General features: G+C 42.0%; 2 protein-coding genes across 2 annotated transcripts in view; both read left to right on the top strand.

Annotated features, from left to right (window-relative positions):
• Window positions 1–9,633, top strand: part of exoc4 (exocyst complex component 4) — a 57,920-nt gene extending 48,287 nt beyond the window's left edge. Inside the window, exons 17-20 of the mRNA XM_061268825.1 lie at window positions 1,470–1,614; window positions 3,836–4,014; window positions 4,473–4,632; window positions 8,647–9,633. Coding sequence (XP_061124809.1) covers window positions 1,470–1,614; window positions 3,836–4,014; window positions 4,473–4,632; window positions 8,647–8,884 — 722 coding nt within the window. The 3' untranslated portion in view covers window positions 8,885–9,633. The remainder of the gene's footprint in view (window positions 1–1,469; window positions 1,615–3,835; window positions 4,015–4,472; window positions 4,633–8,646) is intronic.
• Window positions 9,634–10,095: 462 nt separating this feature from the next.
• On the top strand, window positions 10,096–17,472 carry lrguk (leucine-rich repeats and guanylate kinase domain containing). Its single transcript, XM_061269042.1, has 19 exons — window positions 10,096–10,232; window positions 10,521–10,631; window positions 10,712–10,793; window positions 10,876–10,976; window positions 11,170–11,251; window positions 11,330–11,454; window positions 12,415–12,558; window positions 12,630–12,710; window positions 12,802–12,888; window positions 13,588–13,694; window positions 13,986–14,105; window positions 14,373–14,469; window positions 14,648–14,761; window positions 14,896–15,097; window positions 15,478–15,554; window positions 15,707–15,856; window positions 15,948–16,036; window positions 17,173–17,213; window positions 17,292–17,472. The coding sequence occupies exons 1-19, from the start codon at window positions 10,221–10,223 to the stop codon at window positions 17,465–17,467; spliced, it is 1,998 nt and encodes a 665-aa protein (XP_061125026.1). The 5' UTR covers window positions 10,096–10,220; the 3' UTR covers window positions 17,468–17,472.
• Window positions 17,473–21,637: the final 4,165 nt, after the last annotated feature.

Here is a 21,637-nt window from a genome sequence, read left to right as displayed (position 1 = left end):
AAGTGGCCGATATTTGTCCATGCTGATGCACTCCTTATCGGTGGGGGCTTCATTTAAAATAACTCTAATGGGGATTGGATGTTCGCTAGTACAAACACAAGGCGTCGGCTACACGGGAGTTCTTGTCTAGCGAGGAACTCGGCAATTACGCTGATAAGAAGAAGGTGGGGGTGTAAGAAGGTTCTGGAGTTAAGTGCGTGTTCCATACAAGTGTGTTAGCGCCCACGATGGACTGGAATTGTTCAAGTTCACTTCCATACAACTTAATTGCACTTTTCAGAGCGGCCTTCGTTGGATGGGCTAACTCGACAGGGGAAGTGCTCACTAACGCAGCTAGAAACAAATTTGTAGACAAAATTTAAGACAAGGTGGCAATTTGTCTTCATAGAAAAGTATAAAAAGTCCACGATAGAAAAAATTACGGTTATAATTTTTGTATATATAGTAATAAGGACAAAAATACGTTGCCACATCCTCACTACCAGCATTTTTTCACAAACTATACATTATGTTTATTTTATTTATTTTTTGTTTTGTTTTTTTCATTTATTTGACTTATTATTATTATTAGTTTTAATTTATTTATATTTATTTTTATTCAGAATTCTTTTGGAGGATTTTTTATCATACTTCTCAAAATAGACTTTGCTTTGCTTTCAATTTTAGTTTCATTTTTCAATATTTTTATTTATTAATACATATTTTTATTTTTAAATATTACTGTAAATAGTGCATAATGATTTTTTTTACTGTAGCAAAATCCTGGCAAAAAACAATGAGGAAGAAATACAGAATAATACGATTATCAATGCAGAATAAATTAAGTGGATAATCAAATAAAAGACATTTGGTGAACTCACATGCAGTCTAAATTTAGTAGAATAAAAGATTTTTGTTTTGTTTCTTTCCCAGAATTGTTGTGCAAGTGTATATACTATTGTCGCCATTTGAGTACAGGTGAAACATACGAGTGGCAAAAAGCAAGGTTGTCAGCTTTTTTCTTTCCAGTTGGACGTCGGGGTGAGTGCAGGTTTGTGTGCTGGCTCGCATTCATGTGTGACCTTCGCAAAGGCGTGAAGACTAGCAAGGGAGTTGGCCGCGCGACTGTGGCACATCGATCGCCGACCCCTGCATTCCCCGACTCAACATCGCACACGTTCGCCTCATTGACCAAATAGACTTACATATGAGTGACGAGGCCAATTTCACCCCCGGCCCCCCTTTCCTCACCATTTGCCAATTTACGACCATTGATCCACACCGGGCTCAATTTATACACACTCATTATGCTTCCATGCGCTACGGTATGCGCCACATTTTTTAACACTCACATCCACACAGTACGCGTTTGTGTGGCTAACACCGCAGTGCACCGACCTCCTGCTACCTCAGCAGCACAAGGCAAGCCAATAGAAGCACAAAGACCACTCGAGTGCCATGGGCGTCACTCATGTTTCACCTCCACGCAGGTTTGTCTCCGTGTTCGTCTGACAGCCAGGCCATGGGCGACGGCGAGCGTAGTCGGGAGCAGATCCTGCAGACCCTCAGTGACCTGTGCAGGAGCTTCCAGGACATTGCCAACCGCTGCCTCCTCACATTGCACCTGGAAGTCAGGTACATGTAGATCAAAAAGTGCAAATCACGTCATGCAAGAAAGATGGTCTGGTGTACATATTACCATGCTCAACATCGAACCATAACAAGATAGATGTAGGAAATCAATTTCCTCATTTTGGGGTCACTTGATGTTGATTAGATAGGCCCGTATAATCACATTATACCACAGCTTTTTTTAATTGGGAAGAAAAAATTATTAGATTTTTTTTTTTTTCAAAAATTTGGAAAAATAAATAAATAAATACGTTTTTTCATTTATTTTTAATACTGCAGTGTTTAATTTTTTTTAGATATGTTTTATATTATTTTCATTTTTTATATATATTTTTTTTATTTCATTTTTATGGATATTTATTATCTTAGTTATCTTTCAAAATTAATTTAATGTATTTTTAAAATGAAATATCACATTTGGATTTTTGTATACCAAATTAAAAAATTTAATTCATCAAAAGAGAATGAAATATATACCTCAGTATTTTTTTAAATACTAGTGTTTAAAAGCATCGCGTTTTTATTCTTATAGATATTTATTCTCATAATTATCTTTAAAAAGAAATTTAATGTATTTTTAAAATGAAGTATCACGTTCTGATTTTTGTCTACCAAATTAAAGCATTTAACGATAGGAGAATGAAATATATATTCATCAATAATGTTTTTTTTATTCATTTTTATCGATTTTCACATCACTTTTATGGTCATCGTCATTATTTGTCAAAACAATTGCCAGGGGAGGTTTGTCGTGGCAGTAGTGCAATTGTTCAACCAGGACAACACTTTTTAGGAGTGGGAGCAAAGGACAAAGTACATTTTCTTCCCTTCCTGTAGGTGTAACCAATTATTTGTTCTATACAGTGTAGGTGTTTCCGATCTCTTATAATATCCGAGTTAATTTACCACACCATAACCCTTCTCCCCCCCTGCAAGCCCTTAATAGCCCGCCATCAACCCAGTTCTTGCCACTTATGCAACGTTGTTTAGGCTTTTCAGCCAGTAAAAGGAAGAAAAAAAAACTCCCCGAGGCGTGCGTCCTGCAATACGCTGCACTCCATTGGCTTCCCTCATCCGCAGAATTTCCCCGATAGTTGTACCAGTTAAATGAAGCCGTGAAGAAGAAAGCGCGCAGGGTGGGAGATGATAGGTCATAGGAGGCTAATGCAATATGGTATGTTGTTTTTCTATGTGGGCATCTTCATAAACTTCTAATGTATGAATTAGAACCTAAAATACAAATCATTCTTAAAAAAAAAATGCTGATAAACATTCAATATGTTTTCCATGAAAAAACATCCATCCAAGAACATCCCCAAAACAGAACCACAAAAAAAACACAATTTAAATGAAATAAAAAATATCGTGAATAGATGAACCAGAGTTGCCCGACCACATGAGGGAGTCCAGTGTAGTAGAGAAAACATATTTACACACATTTCCAAACATTTTCAACTAGGTCTGCGCAATTAATCAAAATTCAATAACAAATACGATTATTATCGTGCGTGATTGCAAAATTGGCACAATCGTAAAAAAAAAAAAAAAATTATCATAAATTGGAACCTCTAATTTTATAAAGTTTGTTTGGTCCTAAAGGAACTTACATGAATATAGTCTTTCAGTTGACTAAAGTCACATTTAAACATTTATCTGTGTTGGACCAAAAAAATAAATGATCGTTTGAATAATCATGATTTCAATTATTACCAAAATAATAAAAAAAATTTCCAATCCTATTTCAAACCCCAAAAATGTCTTTTTTTTTTAAAAAGTAAATTTACTTTGGTGTGGCCCACAGGCCATCATAGATTCTCTGACTTAATTTAGTTCCAGGTAAGCATTTGGTTAATTCGTCAGCTAGCATTAGCGGATGTAGCACTTCTGATCCACTACTTGCAAGAATGCTACCAGTGTCATTTTCAGCCAAATGTTTTTTTTCACCCTTGAGGCATTGCTGCTAGTTTGTTGCACATTTGCCGAGACCAAAGCTTCGCTTTTCTCCGCATTCTTCTGCAATTAAATGCTTTTGAACCTAACATTTTGCTTCTGTGCCTGAAAAAGGCACCTTTTTGTGTTTGTGTGTACAGGAGTCTTGTAAGTGCATGGCGTTGAACCTAATCATATTTCCCCACTGAATAGCACCCAGCTGTGATGAGCGCCGCAAATACTGTTTTCGAAAAATTCAATGATTTGGCTTCTAAATCAAGACGTCTTCACACAGAGTGCACTGCTTCCACTACCTGATCCCGCTGACCAAGCAGGGTAACTACGCCATCGTGGCTAACGTGGAGAGCATGGACTACGATCCGCTGGTGGTCAAGCTCAACAAGGATATCTCGGCTATCGAAGAGGCCATGGGAGCCGCGCTGCAGCAGCACAAGTTCCAGTACATCTTTGAAGGTAAACCATTAAAAACTGGTAAGAAGAGCGACTGGAATAAAAGTCGGTTTAGCTTAATGCTAACAAAGAATGCTAAACGCTATAGATGTTCTTACAAATAGTATTGTTGGAACCCTTTGACAGATTTTAAGATGAAATAGCCACACGTAGACAGACAATATGACAAGACTCACAGGTATCTATTCTTTATCCACTGCCAAGAATTGCCATTCTTATATGCTAACCTGCTAACTGTTAGCTTACTGCACCTTACTCAGGAGTTGTGTAATTTTTATTGTCTTGTAGAATGGGTTTGATTAATGGCATTTTAATTATTTTTTAATTTCATTCATCTAACTTTACTCATAAATCTTAAAGAACAAAACTTCACTTGAGTTCAAATCCAGCCTTCAGGCCGCAAGTAAAATCAAACAAATTCCAGTGTTCAAGTTCACAAAAGTGCTTATGGGTTTCTTAAGGTCTGGGCCACCTGATCTCCTGCATCCTCATCAACGGCGCTCAGTACTTCAAAAGGATCAGCGAGTCCGGCATCAAGAAGATGTGCCGCAACATCTTTGTGCTCCAGCAGAACCTGACCAACATCACCATGTCCCGGGAGGCCGACCTCGATTTTGCCAGGTATTCTTTTCTTCTACTTAATATTTTTTGGGGGGGAGTAGGAGGACATTGATTAGCCCCTTGTTGCTCCCCTCTGTCAACTTTGATTACGATTGGCAATGGCTCCTCTGTTCTGTTTCTCCATCGTTCTGATTGCGCGGCACAGAGGCGGTGATTGGGAATTGACGTTGTTTACACTTCCCGAGACTCGCCGGACACACTAAACCCCTCTTCTAATTATTCATCCTGCACAGCGTTCTACAATTTATTTGCCAAGAAATTAGATTTTTTTTATGTTGGCCGCACAAGGATAGTGTACCTAATGATTTGACCCTTTCCTATGCATGTCATGTGTTGTCTCAGCGGACGAGGACGTCTGAAACTGAGGCGGTAACATTTTCTTTCGGAAGACTGCTCTCGTGAGAGGCAAGCAGATGCTCAGCTATGTACACGTGTACTTTGTATGTGTGCACGTGTGTGTGTGTTAGGGTCATGCTGTTTTTCTGCCTCCATTTGGAGAAAGAGTGGCAGTCAGAGAGAAGGAGAGAACTGGACAAGGGCACAGTAATAAGCATTGATCTGAGTTAAAACTGAGCAGAAGCCCAGCAGCCAGCACTGCAGAATGCATGAAGAGCACACAACACACACACATGCTCACACACACGACTCCAGCTGTGAGATGTTGAAACATTGCCACCATGTGGCAAAATATGAACACAGCCTTATGTCGCTCATGGTCAGACACACTAAATTTAGCCAGTCAGACGCCGTCCCCTCTCGTTGTCCCAACGTGCCGTCAACAACTCCAGCAGAGACAAGATGACAAAAAAATCCAAATGAAACGCGATACAAAGTTAACTTGCGTTGCCTGGCAACAGGCCACCTTGGACGCTGCAACTTATTCTGCCCCCCACAACATATGGCAACGCCTTTTAAGAGATATATAATGATACAATTGTGTTTTTCTGTTGGCTCCCGCCGTAGCTTCAGATGTGTGAGTTATTTAAAGCCTTCGGAACTGGTTTTGGTTATTCAAATGAGCTTGTGTTTCTCGTGCTCAGGGCGTCTGAATGTACCGTAGCAACTAATGAACGGCTGCTTTTAAATGCAGATTGAATCAGGTTTTAAAGGGCCAGTATGTCTTGGTACTGCGAAAGTAGAATATAATAATGATTTTGAACATCTCAAAATGGGAGAGACCCCCCCCCCCCCCACACACACACACACACACACACAGACACGCACACACACGACAAAGCAAAAATGGGAAAAAAAATAAAATCTGAAGCTAGGCTAACTGTTAGCTAAGACTATTTGCTTACTACATGATGGTGAATAACTTGTGTGATACTATAATATACAAACACTTAACGCAACTAGCGTATTGGCTAGTTGGCAACTAACAATTGGCAGCGCTAGGAGTTCTTTCCTTGGGGGAGGCAATGCCCCTGGCCCCCCTCCTAGCTCTGCCAGTGCTCCTCAAGTTACTTCCTAATTGCTTATTGTTCCATTTTATGTTACTACAAACAAACTCTCTGTTGATCATAAATACTGCAGTATCTTAATTTCCATATTTAATTTGTTGTTTGAACTAAGCAAAACAAAAAAAAAAACCTTTCGCTCATTTCTCCCCAATGAAATTAATGGAAATGCCATAAACTGTTCCTTGTGTGTTCATAAAAGACCCAACAAAAAATGTGCCATCTTGTTTTTAATAAGCAAACCTTGTGTTGTTTTATTATCTTCTACATCTGTTACTGCACCATTTATGTTCCAAAGATTTATAGCACCGCAACATTTATGCTAGTTTTGTTAGACCTTGTGAAACTTGTGTGTTAGCATTAAGCGTAAGACTTTGTTCAAAGTATGTTTAATTTCCTAACCCACTTTAATTCATTTTTAACATCAACAAAAAGTGGCAAAAATGTGACGTTAGCCACCAGCCCGCTTTGGTTTGTGCTTGAGCCCTCAAATTAGTTTTGGCGCGTCGTCATAAACGCCGCGCGGTGACCCGTGTCGGCAGGTAGCAAAGGACTGTCCTAGCCCGCCTCCAGCTCGACTAACACCTGTCTGACAGGCTGGCTCCCAAACTGTCGGCTTCAGGAAACGACTACACTCATGCACGTGTGCCATTGTGGCAGGCAAGCCAAAGTGCTGCGCCGTGTCTCTGGTGGAGAGGCTGTGGTAATAAGTACAGCTGACAGGCGTGTCAGAAGCTAGTAGGGTGTCAACAGATAAAACTGTTTGTATTTAGGGGCCCCGGCTGTAGCGTACTGTCATTTCCATCGTCGTCTGCCTCGCCTCCCTGTCACCCTTTTCTTTTTGTTTCCCTTCTTTCTTATCATGCCCTTTTTCTCTCCGGTTTCCTGTCATCATGCCCCTTTGTTTGACAACCAGTAACTTTGAGCACATTTTCCACTGCCTGCATTCATTCATGAGGTAACCGCTAGCGACTAGCAATGAGCGATTTTGAAAACTAATCTGGGGTTTTTTTCCTTCAATATTGCAGCTTACTAAGCAATTATTTTTTGCAACGTAAAAGACACAAGCATTGTAAGGTTTTAGTGAACTCAATTCAAGTGCACAATGGGAATTAATTTGGCAAATTCATCAAAAAAAAGGCTTTGAGCTGTTTTATGCAGTTGAAGTTTAGTCTCAAACATCAAATTCTAAAATAATACCCACTGGAATTAGAACAAGCACATAGCAGGGAAGACAATTTAGGTTAATGCTAGCAACCAATGCAAATCACTATAAATAGGCTAACAGATATCCTTGGCGTTGTGGATTTAAAACCCTTGATTTTATATTTTATTTTATTCTTATTTTTCTGTGGGGATTGTGTATTGTAAACATGCCTATTTTGGTTCACTTATTTGGAAGCTTGTTTTTCAAACCGCATGGCTTCACTGTGAGCCCAAGACAAAGCAGACTCATCAGTCCAGTCGGATGTTGTGGTCGCAGCTGATGGAGAGGATCATGGCCGGCCTCCCCATCCATCCTCGCCCTCACCCCCCCCCCCCCCTCCATCCCTTCCTCCTTCCTTCCCTCCATGCCTGCTCAGCTAACTAATGTGTGACAGCAAACGCGCTGACAGAGGCAGCTTGTAATGGCCTCCTCACTCATTCATTACCACAGCTGCAAATAAATTGCGATCGCTCTCCGCTTCTTCTTCTTCACACGTAAGCTCTGCGGCGTTCACACATTGTAAAGTGACTCAATATTCTTTGTGAAATGGGAAGAGTGTGTCTGTGTGTGTGGGTGTGTGTGCGTGTAGGAGTGGTTGTTTAATTAAATTGTGATGTAAATTACACCACAGGGACACATGGGTAGCTCTCTTGTGGGTTGCTAATAATAAACAAAAGACCAACATGTAGACGCAGGTGTTAACAACGCCGGCGTTGCGATGTAGTAGTAGTGCAGTAGTAGTGTAATTTATGCTCAGCCTTTTATTTTTTTTGGCTATGACTTGGGGGAAATTTGAATTTGAAGATTCAAACGCAAGATGATGCCAGCAAAACTATTATACAGTATAATTTTTCAAAAAGGAGGCTCCAAGTTTATTATTGCCCAGGGCTGGGCTGCTAGCTTAATGCTAACACACAATGTAAAACGTGTCAGACAAGCTAAAGGAAGTAGCAATTATGTGGCAATGGCCCAGCAACACAGATTGACAAACAATGTAACAGCACTCATTCTTTATCCTCTGCAATGAACAGATCATATGGCAGCTTACTGATCTTGTTATATTTAAATATTGTACTGCCACCTGGTGGCCTGGAGTTGCACAATTAATTACGATGCACAGACATCTAATTGTGTTTGTTGTGTGTTTAAAAAACCACAATACAAGTAGATTGTTGTTATTAAAGGTACAAATAAAAATTGTTTTTGTTTGATGGCTGGAACAAGCTATAGACATTGCCATTCATTTATTTTCACAAGCTAGGATCCAAATGTTTCGAGTTTCAAGCATGGTAATGCGGAAAAATAGACACAAAAACAAACTTTCATTTTCTCTTCTCTCCACTTTAGGCAGTACTACGAGATGCTATACAACACGGCTGATGAGCTGCTCCACCTAGTGGTGGACCAGGGCGTGCGCTACACGGAATTGGAGTACATCAACGCCCTGTCGCTGCTCCACCGGAGCCAAACAGGCGTGGGCGACCTGAGCACCCAGAACACTCGACTCCAGCGTCTGAAGGAGATCGTTTGCGAGCAAGCCGCCATCAAGCAGGCCAGCAAGGACAAGAAGATTACGACCGTGTGATCGGACGCCAAACTTGGGGCTCATCTCATTTTCTCATCACACGCAAACTGCTGCTTTCATCGGCCCCAGCCGCGATGCCCATAATGGTCATATTATAAAGCACGTGAACCCAACTGGTCCCTTAAAGTTCCTTAGAGTGGACAATGGTTTTGTGTATAGTGGTGCCTTTAGAATTATATTCAGTATCTCAAATCATATTTCCCCAGTGAAATGAATGGAAACTGGATACTTCTGTCCCTACGACTACATTTGAAATTGCCTTCCTTTATCTGTTTCTGTAAACTTAAATCCTGGAACATAAACTTCTCCGTCTAGCAGCCCTCCCTCTGTTTTAGTTCATTAACTTGGGAAAGGAGTACTTAACAAGAGGAGCCGGAGGAAGAGGGCTTTGTCAATACCTCAGTGGCCCACCACAATCTATCATATTGACACTTTGGCCCGATGGGAAAACAGCTGCAGGTTCCCCTTGGGCAGGTTTGACGAAACTTGGCGTAAACCCTTAAAAAGCTGCTTCTTGCTGCAATTCAATACATGAGAAACTTGAACAGAATGTTAAGTAACAGACTGTGTTACTGTCACACTAAAACATGTCAAACGCTCCATTCTTTTTGCTTTTTATTCATTTTTCATGCTTAATTTCCTCACATTTTTATATATATCAATGTATAAATGCGATACACAGATCAGATACACAAATTGGACCATGCCTATTTGTCACCTGCTTACACACAATAAACATTTAAATATTTTCTGTATGGTATTTTGATTTATTTACATTGAACAATTTTAAACTAAATGATTATGTGAAATCGTTAGTTATTAAAATACAACGCATTTTGACATGTTATTTTATTAATCCTTTAATGATTGCGTCAATACGTCACGTGACTACCCACGGATGCTCCTGATTACCTCATCTAGTAAGGTGGTCAACGCCAAACGATGTGTGTTGCAGATGTCTATACCACTCTACTAACATATTATTTGATTTCGTCGTCGCTCCCGACTTGACAGGTAGTAAAACCTGTTCCTTTTGCTATTACTCTTCATTCTGGTTTCAAATTGTTGGCGACTATTTGGGTATGCGTTCATTTCACTATGGTGTTAGATATCGAAGAACTACGTTACCCACAATCCCTTGCGCCACGCAACTACACGTTGCTGGGCGACATCGCCAAAAGCCTTGGTGTGCTAATTGCTAGACACCTAGCTCCATTACGTCACAACGACGGCGTCCGAGTCCGTTGTCTAGTGTCATTTTTTGACGACTTTTCGTCATTTATTAATTCTAATAACCAATAGTTAAGCTTGAGAAAAGACGACCAGATGTGTGGACATGTCAGAAACTGTAAGTGCGACTGTAAGTAAAAAAACTTGCCGTGTCCCTGCTGTATTTGTGTAAGTCACATTCGTTCCCAGGTAAATGTGATATCTTTTGAGGTGATAACATTAGATATGGCATAATTTACAGATAATACAAGTTAATGCTCCTTAAGTTGTAAGACGAATGATTATTATTATTTTATTAGTATTAGTATTATTAGTATTATTTCACTATTTAAAAACTGTCCATTTAAAATAACGTTATTACAAGCGAGATGGCACACTGCGGTAATTGCACAAATGTGGTTCTTAGATCTGTTCACAGGACTTTGTTTTAAGTGCCCGGTCGGTGGCTAGCAGCCTGGCCCGCCTTGGACGCTTCGACACTGGACTACAGCACCCATACCACCACGTCGCACTTCCCGTAAAATGCATTTTTACAGCTTATAAACGCAAAATAAAAAATATTCACGTTTTTTTTCAACCCCCACTTTCTTTTACCAGGGTCGCAGGCTTAGGGACATCTCAGTTTTGTGTGATTATGTTCACCTGCAAAACCTGGAGCTGTCAAACAATGGAATTACAGGTACATAATACATAAAAAATACATAATATCTGAATATTATTGTAGGTCTTTTTGTATCTCTATATTTTTTTCCATCTTCTAGATCTATCATGCGTGAGCCACATGCCCTTCCTCGTCATCCTGGATGTCTCTCACAATGAAATCTCGGATTTCTTTGGCTTCAAGCCTCCGAAGAACCTGAAGGTACCGGCAAGCAGGACCTTGAGCTGACAGCAGAAGACAAACTTTGACTGGTGGCTGCGTTATTCCCCATGACGGGCCCGCATGCCATCTGCCGTCACTCCAAACATGCTTAAAAGGCTTTAGACGCCCTTGAATGCTTAGTTAATTGAATATCCTGGTGGAATTAGTCAATTTCTGCCCGCTGTTTTTACAGGAGGTCAACTACTCTTACAACAATTTGACAGAAATGAAGGACATGTCGGACTACGAGGCGCTCGTCAAGCTAGATCTGGACCGTATCCTTATAACATGCAAAAAGAGTAAGACGTATGCATGTTTAGTTGACGCAGTGCCCTTGACTCCCTGCAATTCAGACAACCGCTTGAAGCAGATCCACGGTTTGGAAAAGTGCCGCAAATTGAGCTATCTCAGCGCGGCACACAACATCATCGCCAGCGTCTGTGGTCTGGACGATGTGCCGCTTAAAGACCTCAACCTGGTCAGTCCTCTGTACAGACAGTCCAAGATGTGCTATTCACTTTATTCAAAGTTTAGTATGTACTAAATGGAAATAGAAATGCAAAAAATTGCCTTCACGTCAAAGCTCTAATTTTACCCAGAGGTGAATTGAAAGCTATACTGATTCATTTTTGTTTGTGTGTCTTGACACGGAAAGAGAATTTCATGAATGAGTCCAACGTCAAAAGAATTACAATTAATTGTGAAAAGATTATCATTAATAATATTAATGAGTAGCAAGAGTGAAACAAAAAAATTGGTATGCCTTACTGTAATTTGTAGGATTTTACACAAAAACTAGCTATTTAATTTCAATTACATTCACATAGATTACTGCTAGAAATTTGAATGATGTTCAGCTAACTCAATTTGATTTCAAGAGCACTTGGAAAAACAAGCACACGTGAAGCAATGTGCTTAAAATAATTTGAATTAACCTTTAAAAAACAGAACAGCAGTAACAGTTTAATGTGAATAAAATAAGGGTTCAAGAATTGTGCCCTGGGGACACCAAGCAATAAAAATTGTTTCCTCTCTTTTGTCTTTTGGATTCATCCAGCTTTCCACATTAACTGAAACCTTGCCCTCCTCCCCCGTACCACCCTTTCCCTGACACGTTGCCTCCACGAACAGCCAAATTCATCCCGCATCACATCTCACCCTCTCCCGACAAGCGAGAGCTACCCTTTGCCAGGCCTCCTGCTCGACGAGCGCTTGCCAGGCAACGACATAATGACTTTAGTCAAAGTGTGTAAACTAGCCCGTGAAGGTTTGGCTTTGTGCTGAATGAGCACCTTGCCGGCTGTCGGCTTGCCTCATCTGTCGGAATTTAGATGGCGTGGAACCCTGCGGAGCGACCGAAGCTCACCTCTAATTTCAACTATGGGGATTCATGGAATGCATTTGTGCTTTGTTAAACATCTTCTCCATCTGTGTCCAGAGGGGGAACCAGTTGCAAAGCACGGAAGGTCTGGAGAACCTAAAGAGGATACAAACTCTGGATCTGTCCGTGAACTACATCAGCAGTCTTGCCGGGCTCACCAACCTGCACCTGCTGGGCTCTATCAACATGGAAAGAAATCAGGTGTTTGTGTACCGCCATAAATGAAACGCCAGTGCACACTTTGACATTAACTACCTTTTCTTAAAACATAGATTCCTGAGGTAGAGGAGTGTAAGCACATTCAAAATCTTCTCCTGCTGAGGGAATTGAATCTTTTGGGGAACCCTGTACAGGTAACGTAAAAGGTTGTCTCAAAATATCTGCCTTTGCAAAGTTTTGACTTTCAAAGAGGTACTTGTGTAACAATATGTTATGCTGTGTTAGGAGCAACCCGACTACAGGTTGTCGGTGGTCTTCCTCATTCAGCATCTGACCACGTTGGACAAAGAGAAAATCACTGTTGAAGAGAAGGTTTGTCATAAACGCATTTTATCTGCGCAGTAGGATGTCGCACTATGTTTGGCATAAGACCACCCTCTAGTGGTATGTTGAGGAATTACTCAATTAAATGTTCCAACTCCGTGATGGTGTGTGCGATTCAGTTGGATTTTACTTTGAATTACAAGCAAGCTGACTTTGGTGCAATTTGTATTGATTAGTACTGAATGATTTTGAAAAATAATCAGATTTATTTGAGATTTTTTGTCCTCAATATTGCGAATGTCATTTAATACGCTTTTTTGGGCGGGTAAAAAAATCTACAGTAAATGCAATTTTTTTTAAACACAATTGATCCTAAGCTGTTGTGTTCTTTTACACCAAATTGTAGCATTTGCCGTTTGAAAATTGCATTTTACTACATTGCCATACCGATACCGGGTATCGATGCTGATACAAGCCTTATTTGAAGGTATCGGTTGTTGTGTAAGCTGCCGATACCAGCCACAGATACTTACATATTCAAAACAAATATGTAATACAAATAAGATATGTTATACTACTGAAGTATTGACACTTGGCATTGGTAAGTACTCAAAGAATGAGTACTCATCCCAATATCGGTCTGAAAAAAAATGTCATATCAAACATTCCTAGTTCAGCCCTAGTATTTTTTATTTTATTTTTTGTTTACATTTGGTGTAACGATTAAATGTAAATGTTTCACTGCAGGTGTTGTCCGTCAACAAGTACGACCCACCTATGGATGTGGTGGCGTCCAGAGATCACATGACCCAGCTGATGTATCAGCTGATGCAGCCTCAGCACCTCTATGACACGTCGGTATCCTCGTCCTTTTAAAGTTTTCACCGCGTCATTTCCTTCCGCGTCCTTGCAAGCGAACCCGTTGGTGCGCCGTCGCTCATCATGTCTGACATATACTATCTTTTCCAAAACTAGCCACGGTTGTTTTTTCCAACAGCACCTTTTGGGGGTTTTTGTTATCTCTTTGCTCAGACAATAAAAAAGACGAGTTCATTCATCAGTCGCGGGCAGATAATTCACCCGGAATTTTTACTACAGTGGTGAAAAAAATACATCCATCTTATCTGCCTTTTCACATTTTGCAGCATTCTACCCAACGATGACATTCCGTATCCGATGCTAGTTCTGGTTGGTCCGCAAAGCTGTGGGAAAAGAGAGCTGGCCCATCGCCTTTGCGAGGACTTTGGAGACTTCTTAGCACAGGGGTCAGTGTCTTACATTAACAGAAAGAGTCTTCAAATAAGATTACTGTATCAGAGTTTGTCTTTGCGACTGTTCATTTTAAGATGCGCACGCAAGCACAAATCATTCAAATCTGAGTTTCTTGACCACATTCCACTGCCAAAGGGGTCATGTGCTGAGACTTAACCCCGCTGTCAGTCTGGTATTCCTCACCATAAATTCTACTCTTCAATAGGCGTCTGCAATTTTATTTCCCCCCCCCCCCCCCCCCCCCCCTCCGTTTCCTGCAGGATCAGTCACACCACCAGGGAGCCCTACTCTGGCGAAGAAAACGGCAGGGACTACCATTTCATCAGCGAGGAAGAGTTCGAGCTACTTGTGCAAAGGGTGCGTCTGTTGGGCTTTATGTCGTAATGATAGAAGTTCTCTTTGGAATGAATACTTGTCATTGAAGAGTTGAAATTTGGCCGCATGCATTTAGTAGTGAAAGGTAGCGCCATCTAGTGGTAAAATATAAAACTGTCCGTACCTTATCTTCCTAACTGGACCAACTGTCCCATTATAGGGGGATTTCCTACAGACTGTCCAGTACGGCAGCCACAAGTACGGCCTGAGCAGGGACGCCGTTGAAGAGGTTGCCCGGGAAGGGCTGGCGTGCTGCGTTCAGATGGAGCTGGAGGTGAGTGGAGGATGGTAACAAAAGCTTCACGATATACCTTTTGAAAACCTTGACATATCCAGGTTTGTCCATTGGTATCAGTACTCACCCATTTCTAGTTGAGCGACATTGACTGTCGTCTGTCACAATCACAGGGCGTGCTGAGTCTGAAGAAGAGCATCTTTGAACCCCGCTACGTTCTGCTCATCCCCACCATAGCGGAGAACTACAAGGCCATGCTGAGAAGTCGAAAGCTCTACACGGACGCCCAGATGGACGCGGCCTTGTCTCGCATCGAGCTGTACGACAATTTCAACAGGGAGCGGCCCGGCTTCTTCGACAGCATCATTCGTTGCGGTACGCCTCCGAGCTGTCTTTTCGCTATTAGCGTCAACGCTGAGGAGGATACCGTACAGGTTTGCTAGCAAGAGACATTTTTATTCCTGTCCCAACGAGACAAACTCCCCCCTCTTGTCACTGATAAGGCTTTAGATAAATGAACGCGCCTCACTAAAATCCATACAGCACAATTTCATTCCCATTACCGCTTTGTATTAAGGCTACGGCGGCACCGTCAAACAGTTTTAGCCGCTTTCTTAATGAGACCAACACGCGGGGAGGGCAGCACACTCATCACTTTTATGCGCCGCTGACGTCCCCATTGCTTTTGCTTTCATTGCCGCTCGATGGGAGGTACAGCAGCTGCCTTGGTGAGCATATTTTGTGCGTGCTTGCAGACAACTGGGAGAGAGCCTACCAGATGCTGGAGCGGGTCGTGAAGAACTACCTGTTTTATGAGGACCAGGAAGAAGAGCAAGGGCTCGGCAAGTATAGGGGCGGCGGGATAATTAGGTTTGATTGATATTGAAATCACAATAATTACAGTTATTCACTGATTTCAAAACCAAAATACATTTTTTGAACAACCACAACATTTGGTGCACCAACCTTCAAAAATATTTTCCTGCCTCAGGTGAGTGTAATAAAAAAGAGAAACTGCCCACAGAGGAGCTAAGGTCAGACTCATCCACTTCGACCCTCAACTCCTCAGAGCCTCTCTACAGAAACTATTGCACCCAGGCCCAGCAACAGGTCACCTCCCACAAGACTCCTACTGTGAGTTCCTACGGAAAATTACCCGGGCGACAAAGTCTCTCGTCTGCCAATCATCAGCACTTTGTTTTTTTTGTCTGTGTCTCCTCTGTAGGAACTGGCTTCCATCCGCAGGCGGGAGGAGCCGGTGAGAGAGGCAGTCATGGGGAAGAGTCCGGGGGTCTACAGTTGGCTCATCAGAAGGTTCATTTTGAAGCAGCACACACTTGACTGCACTCTCTCTCATGCCTAATTCTGAGTGGAGACCCTCTCCCGCCCCTGCCAAGAGGCCAAATTGGCTTGATTGGCCCACTTGTCCTAACTACTTTTTGATGGTTTGTTTGGACTTCCTCTTTGACCTTGACAGTGAAGTGGCCCGCCGATGAAACCAGCAGCGAGGCTAATTTGATGGGCTTGTAGTGTTTCCACTCAGCGCAACCCCTTAGCTCCCCTAAAACTACAAAATGAACACACATGCAACAAATAATACAGGTGCCAAGACCAGTAAATATACAGTCAGGCCTTGAGATACAAGTTTAGGGAGTCCAATATCATATTTACTTCATTTAATATTAATAAAACTACTCATAATGTAGAAAAATTACATTGTATACCCGGCCACCAGGGGGCAGTATAATAGTCATGAAGAAGACTTGCACATCTACTATGAGCGACTCCATAAGCTGCAATACTAGTATTTTTTTTACGGAGAATAAAAATATGCCTGATTGGTGAATTGTATGTCTACATGTGTTGATGCACCATTTGTGTAGAAACGGTTAATCAACAACTGATCAAATTATTTTTGATAACTGATTGTTTTAGACTGTCTCAAAAGTAAAAAAATACACCATTTTAACTTTTTCTCGCTATAAACTGATTTTTGTGTGTAAAAAAAAATAATAATTGAAATAATTCCTGCTGCAATGAACAAGGTTGTAACCTAAATGTAAAAAAAGGTCTCATCTCAGCCCCAGTGTAATTACGATGACGTGTTTTCTTCTCTATGCCCCTGTGGCCTCATCTTCACACACGCACACAGAGTTGCCGTCATTAAGTTTGAATGTTACTCAGCGGCGCACTATTTGTGTAGAGGATTCCTAACGTGTCTTCTTGTCTGCACTCATCTAAGCTGGGATGAGTCCCAGCTTGTGTGTGTCTCCTTCACGTATTGTCACCACGCATCATGTAACTGTCGATTTATTGAGTCCCAGGGGCCATCATTTTTGTTTCCAAGCAACAAAACAAAGTGGCGTTTAAGACTCTTAGACTCCTTTCATCTGGGAATCTACTATAACTTCCACTTGTCATCTCATCTTTTTCCCCCTTGTCTTCAACAGCTCAGATGAATCTCCGGGACATTCAGCAGATACGATCAAAGGTTGTTCCACAGAGAGCCCTTTTTCATATCGTGAGTGAATTTATATCTTATTTCTCATCTTCACGCTGTCATTTATAGGTGACAAGCAGGCGTACCTAGCACCGACTGGCATCACGCCCCTTACTGACAGACGTCCGGGATCCAGCGCCAAACCTGTCCTGCCTCCTATCCCGCCTCGACGGAAGACACCACAAGCCAACAGCCCGCAGCCGTCGCCCAGCCGCCGACACGTCCAAGCCAGCACGCAAGGATAGCGTTGAGTTTTCCCCCCCCCCCCCCCCCCCCCCCATCATTTTTAATTGGTCATCAAGGCTCACGTTGCCCTTTGGCCTCATGTTTCAAATTAGAGATCGGGTTTCAAAGTGTAAACAATGAGGCACACCTGGCCATCCATCACTGTCCGTCTTGCTCCAGAGGCAGCAGATGTTGCAGTGCCGTCATAATTCTTTGGCAGATATTGTCTCCGTGACAGACCCCCCCGAGGTCTAACCTACTTACGCTGCAGTCGGCACCGCTTTCTACAAAGTCAGTTACGACAATCAGTGGCCTTTTATATACGGGCCATTTAAGTCTGTACAAACCTTGTACTGTCACTCCCCGGTGGGCCTTTTTTTAATGTGTGTCAATGGACAAAAAAACGGTGGAAGAACAACAGAAAAAGGACAAGAACATAAACCAAGGATATGACTACAATCTAATAGTGACTCACAAATCATCCAGACATAAAATACATATTTGAATTATGACAGTTTTTCTCCAGCACAGCACTACCTGCTGGATCTGGTGAGGCACTGGACAATTTGCTATTAAATGAATATTTTGCTAAGATGATGGAAGTCAGGTCAAGTTTATTTGTTCGCAACCCCCCCAAGAGAAGCGTCATGAAGTGAGTATCGCATCAACATTTTTCTAAGGTAATTGATTAGTTCTTGTTTTCACCACTAGTGATCGGAAAATGAAGCTTCAAGAAAATTCATGAACCACTTGTTGCCTCTCCGTGGCACACTCTGCTTACCATTAGGCTGAAAGCCCTTTCAATGCCATCTGGAGGACTCCAAATATACAAGTAGCTCATGACGCAAATATGAATCTTCATTTTCCCATCATAACCATTGACAAAACCGTGTGCACAATATTTATAGCTTGCAATGATGTGTAATATGATCCCGAGCTTCTTGCTTACAAGCCTGAATAAACCCTGCAAATAGACTGAAATATATTTTACAAGTGCAGCCTTTTAGTATTGTCAATGATGTAGCTACGCTGAGCAAATATTGGCACCGTGAATCTCGTAGCGATAGTGACAGCGCGGAGGCATTGACTGCTGCATGATGTGGCGCAATGCTCAGTCGCCATGGCAACGGCTCTCCTCCCTCTCCTTCCCGGTGCGCATGGACGTATAACTCCTCGTCCCTGCGGACACATTCATTCGCTGCCAGATTCATTGGCTGTCGACTGGCTGGAAACAAAAAGTTTCAGTTTTAATTAGTTTGGCGCAGTGTGTGTGTCGCCGCGTCATCCATCTATCTGTGTCGCCGCCTCCACCTACACCGGCGCCACCCTCTCCGCTGCTCCCCCTCGTCTCTATCGTCCTCCTCCACGCGCCCCGCTGGCTCTCCAGTGTAATTAAGGCCAGCCAGTGCGGATAATAGAACCTTAATGGTGTGTAATTGTGATAATCAATACATAACGCATACCAAAGAAGTCAGCGTTTATAAATTCAGAGCGGAGGATATGCCGCTTGGTTCCCTATCTCGCACGCCTCATAAAGCTCCAGTGACCTTGAAGGGGACTTTTCATTAAATCACGTTTAAGTAATAGTTAGCTTGCACACGCTGTAGTGGAATTTAGCTTAGCATGGGCACTCTCCAAGGGTGATTTGCATGGATGTATCCTTTATAGCACAGGTGTTAAACTCAAGGCCAGGGAGCAAGATACGGCCCGCCACATCATTTTATGTGGCCCGCATACTAAAATGGTCTTCACTCTTAAAAAAAATTCAGATATTTTGTTACAATTCATCTTTTTAAAATATTTGAATAGTTTTTACTGGCATCTGATTGCGAAACTAGTTACTCATCAATTTGTTGTGTAGCCTATACTGAGGCATTAGTATATTTATTTGGGTCGACAGTCACCATGAAACTGACTACAATTTGGCCCACGACACAAATGAATTTGGCACTCCTGCTAATCATTGCTAAAATTGCTCAAATGTGTCTTGACTCATTCAAACTCTGTTTGTGTCCTCAGGGGTTCAGTGGACGTAGGCCAAAATCACCTCTGTGGCCCACCTAAGGGTGGGATGACCTCTACTCGGAAACAGGGAATGAGGTCACCAGATAAGCAGAGAAGGTAAAGTGACCTTGAGGCGTTTTGAAAATTCATCACATCTCTGCATAACTGCTCCGTCTTGATTTCACTTTTCATGCCGTCGTAGCAAAACCTCTAATAGCTGCATTCACCTCCGCGTGTAGGCTGCCATGTTCCACTGGTTGAACACTTGTATAATAAACAGCAAGCGGCCTATATCAGCACTTCTCTCAGCCTTCCTGCAGCCATTTTCCATTCTAGTGAGCTCTGCCACAAAAAATTGCAATGACCCGCTTGCAGCAGACTTGTCTCTGCTTGTCTATGTGTGTGTAAGTGCGTGTGTCATCCCCTCAACCGTGACCGACGTGTAGTTTTATACAACACAAGAAGACACATTCCACTGAAGCTCCCTCTGACAGGTGGAGTTAAAAAAAACAATATTTGCATTGCATCGCTGTAAAAAAGAAAAACTGAATTTGGTGGAAAATCTCATGAGAATTTAGCAGCCAAGTTCTGCAAAAAATAGTTTACTTTTTTGGTACCGATATTGTGTAAGTACAAGCAGCAATTAAAGACTCTGTAAAGTGAATTTGTTTTACCGTTTTTTTCCATGTATAATGCGCCCCCATGTATAATACGCACCCTAAAAATGGCATGTTGATGCTGGAAAAACGTTTTTTTTTGTACCCATGTATAATGCGCACCCCAGATTTTAGGACAATAAATTGGTTACATTTTGCGCATTATACATGGAAAAAAACGGTATTTGAAAATAATTGCTGAACACGCGCAAGCATATAAGTAGAGTTTTTAGTCAAATGGGCGTTTGCGCCGTTGTGGGTGGAACAGACTAGCTGAGTTCAAATTTTGTAAATCACTCAAATTCACTACATCTGTTTTTATTTTACAGGAACTTCAAATCCTGTTTACTGTTTTGTTGCAGGATGGCTCTTTTGCAACGTTCCAGTAAGTTTTTCCGGAAAATTAAGCAGAACACACTTTTTCATGCGCCCTTGCCTTCTGTTTTCTCAGTGTTGATGGGATTTACTGAGCCAATGCGCTTTTGTTCGTTATTTGTCGAGATTCTCTTGTCGGCTCCGGAGTGGTAATTGGACACACACTCATGACTAATTCTCTCGGCCGCGTCTCAATCCGCCGTTCGGGTCCGAGACGCGGAGCCTCGCCGCGCAACCTCTCTGTTTTGTCTCGCGTTGCCATGACAGCTCGCGTCACAGTCGCAGACGGCTAATTAAGTGAATTTATCACGGCAGAACCGAGAGAGGAAAAAAAAATGTTCTGCACAGCCAGGCTGTACAGTTTACACATGTTTGGCCTGCACATTTTGAAACATATGAAACATACTCTAATCCAAAATGAAACAAGCCAGTGGACGGGAAGATTAGAGAAGCACATTATGTCATCACTTCTTGAGATGCTGCCACGGGGCGGAAAGCCGAAGTGACCAGTGTGTTTCCAAAACAAATTTTAATGGGTCTTTGAAGCCATGAGACGCATCTGTACTGACGCAACAGCGAAATGTGTAATGGCTCTGTCCCAATACTTTTGTCCATATATTTGCATGAAGGAGAGTTGTAGTGTTTACTGTATTCCTTCTGTAACCAGTGACAATCATCTGTTGCCTGCCATGTGGATTCCCAGCACACCGCCCACTCTTAAGCCTCCAAACTCTCACACCCTTCATCCTCAACTCCCTGCGGCTTTCCAGATTTATTGCACATTTTGTTTTTTCTTGCTTGTTTTCTTTCTCCTTTGTCTTTTTGTTTGCCTTGCCTCCCAATCCACACGATTCATGTTAGCCCGCGGCGTGAATTTGTCGCCAGCGGAGTGAGCGTACCGGGAGGAAGCGGGGGGTTAGATGCCCACCTGCGAGGAACAGTTTCCTGCCAAATCGTGACAAAGGTTTATGTGTGTTCTTGTGTGTTGGAAAAAGTTTTTAAAGGCATACTCAAAGTCATGTTGGTTGTTTGTATTGTACGTTATGGCAGAGGGGAGTTTATAAAAAAAGTTTTACAATGAAGTTGCTAAGCTGTAGGAATAGTTATTTTATGTAGATTATAAAGAATATGGCACATCAGGGTTGGCAGTTGATC

Source organism: Syngnathus typhle, linkage group LG21, assembly GCF_033458585.1.
Source record: "Syngnathus typhle isolate RoL2023-S1 ecotype Sweden linkage group LG21, RoL_Styp_1.0, whole genome shotgun sequence".
In the NCBI taxonomy this organism is placed as follows: domain Eukaryota; kingdom Metazoa; phylum Chordata; class Actinopteri; order Syngnathiformes; family Syngnathidae; genus Syngnathus; species Syngnathus typhle.
Note: the sequence above shows the minus strand (reverse complement) of the source record. Positions and strands in the feature narration are given on the sequence as shown.